We start from the raw sequence: 8,603 nt of genomic DNA on the forward strand, positions 1-8,603 counted from the left end.
AGCATCCAATCTTCTTTTAACAACAATCTGTCTCCATCTGGGAGCTGAGGACAGCAGCTGCTGCAGCTTTGGGGAATGAACGTGGTCCCATTCCTGCCCACCTGCTGAGATTCCTGTTTCTCATCAGTCCTGGATCTGCTTTGTCCTGTTTTTCATCTGATGAATCACCAAATGTTTTCAGTTGGTGAGTCTGGGCTCTGAACTCCTGGACTCTCCCACTATGAGTCCATGGACACAGTGTGTGGGTTTGTATTATCTCTCTGAAAATTCCACAGACACTGATGCATAAACATACCATCAGTGTTTTTTATTACTTCCTCCTCTGAGCTCAGTGTGTGTTTAACAGCAAGGAAATTAATGAATGCATGTGTGTATCAATGAATGTAAATATAAAATAAAATATGTGCATCTCTGGATATTAATACAGTTAAATTAAAACTGAGGAAACCTGGAAAAAAGCAGCAAGAAAGATAAATAATGAATGAAGAATCCATCCATTTACTTCCACTTATCCTTTTCTGGGTAACTTAATAATCTGAATTGTCTTTAATGTTACAGGATAATTTTTTATTTCAAGTGTTTATCTGTGTCTGAGAACATTCAGCTGATAAACTGTATCATTAATAAACTAAATCCAAAGTTTATTAAAATGAAAACATACTTTATGTGCATTTAACAGTGTTTAATTTAAACGTTTCTGTACTGAAAATATACTGTAATCATGTTATTTTACAGTTTTTATGTCTTTGAATGCTCAGAATTAAATCGTCCCCATTTTTTATCTTTATTTCTTCATTTTAGTCAATTGGTGGATCATCAAAGCATTTTTTATTTTTATGTTTTTATTTTTACAACTGAATTAAACAACAAACAACATAAAACTGAATACATTAACTTAAAACACCTTATTGTCCTGAACTGTAAGATATTCATCACCACAGTGAAAAAAATCACCACTGCAGATCAATCAATCGTACAGTAACATAAAACAAAACCATCCATAATTTTGCTTCTGATTATCAGGTTCAGTCACAGGATATTCTACCAAACAGAAACCAAGAACTCCTCCCCCTAAAACAAAACACATCTTAATGTTTTACAGTGTTTTTCTCCATATTTTAATATTGTTGCTGCGCTGTGATCGGTGTGGAGGTGTCACTGAAGAAGAAGAGGTCAGACAGGTGAAGGTCAGACCACATCAGCCCAGGTCCACCTGACTCCACATCAGTGCCACCCTCAGTGTGTTTCTGTATCAGAAGACTAATAAAGTTTTAAACGTCAAGTTTCCTCACGCAGAAACCAGAAACACGCCGTGTCTGTCAGCGGAGGTCGGCCTGGAGCTTTGTTAATAAAGCTTCATTCAAAATTCATGAGCAGTTTCAGGGGACTCGTTAATCTGCTGCTAACGCATGCTAACGAATGCTGACAGAAGACTGCAGGGACGGTTTATATTTACAGCAACAAGAAATCAGATTTACATAAGATCCTAACAGCTGATCTGAGTGAAAGTTTGACATACAAATCTTTATTTAAACCAGAAGGACTTCCTCCAACATCACCACCGTATGTGTGTATATATTTATAGGTTTATCGATTTAAATCACTTTAAAGTGCAGATTGTATCTTCAGAGAGACGTCTGGGTTTGTTCACCCCTCTGACTGAAGCTTACAGTCACCATAATTTATGGGTGGGCAGCAGGGAGGGTTTGACCCTCCGCCCAGGGTTAAAGATGTCTCTGACCTCCGTCTCCAGATGAACACCAGGAACCTTAAAGATGGACACAGCTGAAAAAGAAAGAAATACAGACCAACAATACGAGCTAAAGATTAAAATGGACAAAATTTCAAATACTGAGGTAAAAACATGTAAACGTCATCGCTGTGAGCGAGCGTTGGCCCCTCTGTACAGATGTTGGCCAATCAGAAGAGACACCTGCTAATATGGCAAAACTACTCCAGTGGAGTCCTGAATTAATGGCAGCTGGTTAAAGTGTTAGCATGAAGCAGAGTTCTTACTGTCTCTGAGGTGCATGATGGGAAGAGGAAGCGTGCTGAAGTATGGGTGCTGCAGCGCCTCCTGAGCCGAGATCCGCTCTGTAGGGACCACCTGTAACATCTCCTGGGCCAGGTCCTCGGTCTTATAGGGCAGCTGCTCCAACCTGATCCAGATCAACACAGGCTGATGGAGGCCTACAGAGGGAGGGGGTCTGACCTGGTCTACTAGCACCTATTAGCATCTGTACAGCTCTGTTAGCATTTTAATGCTGAATTTATTGGTAAGTCAGCATGAGCACATTGTTAGCATTTTGCTTTATATAGGTTATCAAATCTATACAAGCACAAAGATGTCTAATGCCTGCATTTCAATGTGCATTAGCAGGTTAGCATGTTTGGTCACATGTAAGTTACCTTTTCCAAACGGTCCTGAGCTGCTTTGGTTCTGAGCAAAGAAACCGCTCTGTGGAAGAGAAACACACAAATGTGGGCATGGATCTAAAAATGTTCCCATGAGTTTTCTGAGCATGTTTCAGTTGATTCAGATGATTCAGATGATCTGCAGACTGGTGCTTCAGCTGTTTTTAGCCTGCATGTATGAACATTTCTGAGACATGAAGAAGCTGCAGCCTGTCATTGATGTCCAGATAGAGATCATTGGATCACTGGAAGCTCTGGTTTGTTCTGGAAGGACAGAGGTATGGATGTCAGACTGAATGTGTGAGGAGGAGGACACACTCAGCTCCCCCAGACTCCTGCTGCTGTACAGGAACAGCTCAGAGTGGTCCTGACTCTCAGAGGAGGGGGATCTTTAAGGTTCCAGTTCTCTGTGGGGTTCCACAGTTTACTGTAAAAGATGACTTTCTCCAACGGTTCAGCCACTGACTTCACTCTGTGGTTATTTTTCTCTTTGTTCTCTCTCATCAGTCCCACATGATGGATGTAGATTAGTAACCCTGTCAGACCTGCAGAGCTCCAAGTTTGTCTCTTGTATGGAAGCTTGTTTCCACCAATGGAAAAATATTGGCATCCATAATTTTAATTTTTGAGCTAATAGGTCAAAATTTTGTGAAAATAACTCCAAATTTTGAGCTGTTTGTTTAAAAATACATCGCTTGTTACCCAGAAACAGAAGTCAGAAGGCTTCAGCTCTCCAACACATGAAATTTTGAGATCTACGACTCAAAATTTTGACCTTTTAAGTTTTTAACTATTTTCAATGGCAGAAACAGGCTTCCATACCTAAAGCTGAGGAAACAGGAGGTGTGGAGACGTGTCGCCTCCTGCTGGAAACTCAGAGATACTGCACACAAACCGTGACCCCTAATGACCCTGAGCATCAACAGAGCAACTCTGAAATCAAGAGAACGTAAACATCAGCAAAGCAAGTATAGATGTACCTTCATGTCACTGCCATGACCATAATTTTACAGAAAGTCACTGCTGTGGAGATCATTTAATCAGCATGTTTATATAAGAATAAATATTGTAATGATTATGTATAGTTTTATTTTTAATTTTATAACAAACATTTTAATATGTTAAATAAGATTAATTAAATAACATAGTAAAAGCATAATATTAAATACAATGTTGCAGTTATGAAGCAGATAAACTGACCTGGTCTATAATTGGGGAGCAGACTGACTCCAGGCCAGCTGTCCTCAGAGGGGAGGCCCAGGACCTGCAGGGTAATATCATCTCGTTGGTAAAGTATTAGTACTTTATGTGAGTATTATTAGAGTGTAGTACCACACAGTACTGATATTCAGTGATACAAAGTGTATTTCTGACCTCCCAGATCTTCTGCAGCTGCTCAAACTCATCGGAGACTCCTGGGAATGCCGGCGCCCCCTGCAGCATCTCTATGAAGATGCACCCAGCCCCCCTAATTCAGACACAGGGACCTTCAGTCAGAGCCACAGCTGGCTGCCGAGTTTGAATAACCTTTATTCAGCACTGACCACATGTCCAGGGCGGTGCAGTAGTCTGTGGATCCCAGCAGGACGTCGGGGGGGCGGTACCAAAGGGTCACCACCTCAGAGGAGAAGGTCTGACTGGGGATGGACTTGGACCGGGCCAGACCTGGACCAGGACCAGAGATTTTTAGAAGGAGCTCTGAGGAGATCTTTGTTAAACTTTTACCTTTAAATTCTGTTTTGATGCTTAAACGTGTGCTTATGAAAAATAAAAATGTATTTACTTAGTGTTTTATATTTCCAGGAAGGATGTTTTTATTCACTTTTACATAATTAAAAAGATTTGATTTAGTATTAACGTGTTATTATTTCTATACATTTTATTCTGTCTCATTGTTTCTGTATAACTTCCTGATTACATTCTGCAGCACAGATTCTGCCTCCTGCTCTGCAGCGTTCGTTCAGTCCTCACCGAAGTCGCCCAGCTTGAGCTCTCCGAGGTAGCTGATGAGCAGGTTCTGGGGCTTCAGGTCTCGGTGGAGGATCCTGCGGCTGTGGATGTAGCAGAGACCGCGCAGCAGCTGGAACATGAAGATCTGAAACAGAGTTCAGCCCTCACTCTGCTGCTCACAGCTGGAATGACGCATCAGCGCCCCCAGCTGTCTGCAGCCGGAGCAGCAACGTACCCGCACGTTCTGAGAGCGCAGACCTCCAGGGTGCTGCATCATGTACTGACCCAGGTCTGTCTGCTGCAGAGGCACAGATCAACAGAGGAAGGGTGATACTGCCCCCTGCAGGCCAACAACAGGTTCTACTAACAAACATTCATATTAAAACTTTACACACATTAATTATTAATTATTACAGCTGTCGCCCAAACTGCTTCAAGAGACAAGACAGCTGAAAAATGGAGCTGAATTTACTTCTGCCTGTTTTTAGGTATATTTTCAATTTCACTGTTAAAAATGATATAATAATATAAAAATAAAAAAATAGAAACATGAAAAATATTTAAATAAAAAAATAATAATGTAATAAATTACATCAAAGGATAAACTCCAACATATTTATTTCAAAATTTAAAAACAAAGATAAATTATAAATATTAATATTAAATATAAATATTAAAGTTAAAATGTAAAAGAAAACGCTGAGTTCTCACCAGGTACTCGAAGACGAAGGTGAGCGTCTCTCTGGTGTGGATGATGTCATGCAGGAGGACGATGTTGGCGTGTTTCAGACGTTTGAGTAAAGAGGCTGTGAACACACACACACACACACACACACACACACATTGATGCACATGTTGCTGAGGAGTAAAGCAGTGATCTGATTGGTCACCTTCTCTAATGGCGGTGAACGGGACGCCTTCCTCCGTCTTCATACGGATCACCTTCAGAGCCACCAGCTGCCCGTTTATCCTCCACAGAAGAAGAAATGTTTGTAGTAAACACGTCAGCAGCTTTGATCACTGACTGATCTATAAATTTGATGTGTCATCCAATATTACATAAATGTGACATGATAATATTTATAGCAAATAAAATGTACGAGAAACATACACAAAAATACTAAATAAATATCAAATAAATCTAAATGCAACATATTCCTACTCAATAGATGATAACAGATTAGCTGTTTGTGTTATTGATCCACGTGTATTGTGGTGACCTCTGACCTGCTGATGCCTTTGTAGACGGAGGCGAAAGCTCCCTCGCCCAGTTTCTCCAGACTCAGGTACGAGTGGGCTGCGCCGAACTGCAGACCTGCTTTCTAAGAACAACACACACACACTACACATCAGGCCGTGGATCACACACCTCACACATTACCTCACACATCATGTGACCGTGGCCTGACCCAGGTGCAGGGCTCCGGGCTCCCTCTCAGCGGGTCGCTGTTGCTGCGTCCACGCTGGACTTTCAGCCGACGGACCTGCAGAGTGTGGAACCAGTGAGGCTGAGACCCCGAGGAGGCGGAGCCTGAATCCAGCTGAGACACACACACGGAGACCAGATCAGAGGAGCCTGAACACCACCTTAAAGCTCAAAAGATCATCTGAAACCTTCACAGCAGCAACAGCAGAAAAATATGTCAGTAACACCCAAAACTGTCTCAACACCACCCACTGTAACATTCAAGAGAGGATAAAGGATGGAAACATACAATAAAATATTAAAACTAAATCAAAGATCAGGAGGAATGCTTTAATAAATTATAACCAATAATAAAAACATGATAAGCCATTAAAAAATGAAGAAATGTTTGGTTGAAGCGACAGAACTGTGACCAGAAGACCTGCAGATACACTGTAAAAAATAACTTCAAACTGAGACACACCCACTGTAAAAAGTGAAGACATGCTGCGTTACAACAAGTTTACAAAAATAATAATCACTCCATGAAGATAAATAAAATCAACACATTTTAATAATCTACAAGATTAAAATCATCATTTCTCACAGCAGCTGATGTTTACCTCTGGAGGCGGGAGAGAAGATGAACTTTTCCTGAAGTTCACCTCCTCCATATTCACCCCCTCCATATTCACCTCCTCCTCTTCTCCTTCATCACCCTCCTGCCTCCCTTTCTCCTCTTCATTCTCCTCTTTCTCAGCACAGCAGCAGCACCTCCTCACCCACTGCCCAGCCTCCCTCACCCACTGGGACAGCTCCTCCATCTTTTCTTCTTCTTCTTCTTCCTTTTTGTCTCATATGACTCACATGGCTCAGGATGAGCAAACAAGGTCCCATGACCCCCACCCCTCCTCCTCTTCCTCCTCCTCTCTGTACTCTAAGGGTAAAACAACAGAGTCCATTGATGTGTGTTTGCTGCCCTCTGGTGGCCACAAATCATCACTGAAACTTCACAATTAAAAAAAAGAACAAACAATAAACCAGCAAATAAAGACTAAAAGAAAGTAACTTTGAAGCTTGTAACCATCAGCAGAGATCCTCTTGTGTACATCCAGCTCTCACTTTTATTAGGTTTGCCTGCAGTGTGTACACCTTTGACCTGCTGTGACAGTCTGAGTCTGAGCTGATGATGCTCCTCATTTCTCATTTCATGGTGAGGTTTCTTTATGCAGAGCTGTGTCAGAGCTGCTGGATTATTGTGGTAGTTAGTTAGGTTAGTCATGCAACCTCTCAAGAGCCAGAGCCCCCCCATCATGTGCACATGATCTGAACCATCCTGACCAGCTGTACCTAATGTAAAAACACACATTATATCCATCCATTCACTTCTGCTTGGATCCTATGCTTATTTATATACTCAACATAGGATAGAGTGCTCCAAATACAAATTATAAAACAAAAGATTGACACTCCAAGAGTCTCTGAGAGGTTGATCCTGTTTCTCCTTCTTGATATGACCTGCCCTGTTTTGTTCTTCTAACTGCACTGATGGATGAACATTTCATATATTCCTGTGCAGCTTGTTTGTGGAGCCTGCTAATTAAGAAATCTTAACTTTGCAGTCTACACTCTGTCTGTCATATTAAGATGTGTCCAAACTTTATGTTTTCTGTCACTCATTTTCCTCACTGTCCCACATGTAGTCTCGATGTAAAGCACAACTTCCTCTAGCTCTTTCCGGTCTTCAAGCGAACTTTGCAGGAGCGAACGACCCATCACTATATTGGAGTGTGGCTGCTGAGCACACCAGTCCAGTGTGGTGTTGTGTTTGCCACTGTTAGCTACTTTGACCTACATCCTGATCACGTGGACTGCTGTGTAGCTCATTTTAGACACAAAGTCCTAGTATTACAGCATGATTTACATACTCTTTATTATGATGATTAGCAAACTGTACTGATTATATGTCAGGTGCTGGGGGTTGCCTCTGATACATAATGTTACTTGTTGCATTAGGGAGGTGGGCGATGTGAGTTTCAGTTTACGCCACTAGATGCCCCCCCCGTGACCTTTTATTAGGAGGTTTGAACTGAGGTGAACTTAATTATTTCTGTGGTCAATAAGTTTATGTGGGGATTATCTCTTTAACTGTTATTGTTTCTCACATACACACACACACACACACACACACACACACACACACACACACACACACACACACACACACACACACACACACACACACACACACACACACACACACACACACACAGTGGACAGCACAGTCTGTGCAGGAATGAGGAAGTGAAACTAAGCTGGTTTGGTCAGGTCTCAGTTTAAAGGTGACGTCTCTGGTCCACAGCATGCAGCCACATGGAGCTTATTTAGAGGAGAGCCCAGAACAGAATAACAGCACCAACCTCCACTCCTCCAAAGCTGTAGGCTAATAAACCTGAAGTCTCCTGCAGTCAGCTGACTATGAAACAGTCTTTCAGAGATGATGTTGGATTTTATTTTTCACTGCAATGAAAATGTATAGAAAATTCATCTGTGAGTAGAAATAAACACAGGCTGCTGTGTGTGAAATGATCAGACACATTGTAAATCAGAAAGCATCAGTCCATCTCAGTCCTTCTGTGATCACAACACATCAAAGCCTCCCGAGCTCATGCTCTTATTGTACTTCCTGTTTTTGGCCCATCACAGGTGAAGCTCTGACTCATCCAGGTAGCAGCTCACCTTTGGCTAAATGCCAAGTACAGCATGTTCAGACTTCAATGCTTGTTGCTGTAACTGCTGCAGATTCACTCAGGAGTCATTGTTGTCATTATTT

At 41.8% G+C, this 8,603-nt stretch overlaps 1 protein-coding gene across 1 annotated transcript; it reads right to left on the reverse strand.

Annotated features, from left to right (window-relative positions):
- Positions 1-671: 671 nt before the first annotated feature.
- Positions 672-6,667, reverse strand: cdk15 (cyclin-dependent kinase 15). Its single transcript, XM_030745905.1, is given in 14 exon segments — positions 672-1,785; positions 2,017-2,159; positions 2,410-2,458; positions 3,616-3,679; positions 3,790-3,883; positions 3,960-4,080; positions 4,387-4,510; positions 4,601-4,663; positions 5,077-5,171; positions 5,256-5,335; positions 5,593-5,687; positions 5,775-5,906; positions 6,394-6,610; positions 6,612-6,667. Coding segments are annotated over 14 exon segments (1,446 nt in total). The 3' UTR covers positions 672-1,672.
- Between the last annotated feature and the right edge of the window lie 1,936 nt (positions 6,668-8,603).

This window comes from Archocentrus centrarchus, chromosome 2 (assembly GCF_007364275.1).
Source record: "Archocentrus centrarchus isolate MPI-CPG fArcCen1 chromosome 2, fArcCen1, whole genome shotgun sequence".
In the NCBI taxonomy this organism is placed as follows: Eukaryota; Metazoa; Chordata; class Actinopteri; order Cichliformes; family Cichlidae; genus Archocentrus; species Archocentrus centrarchus.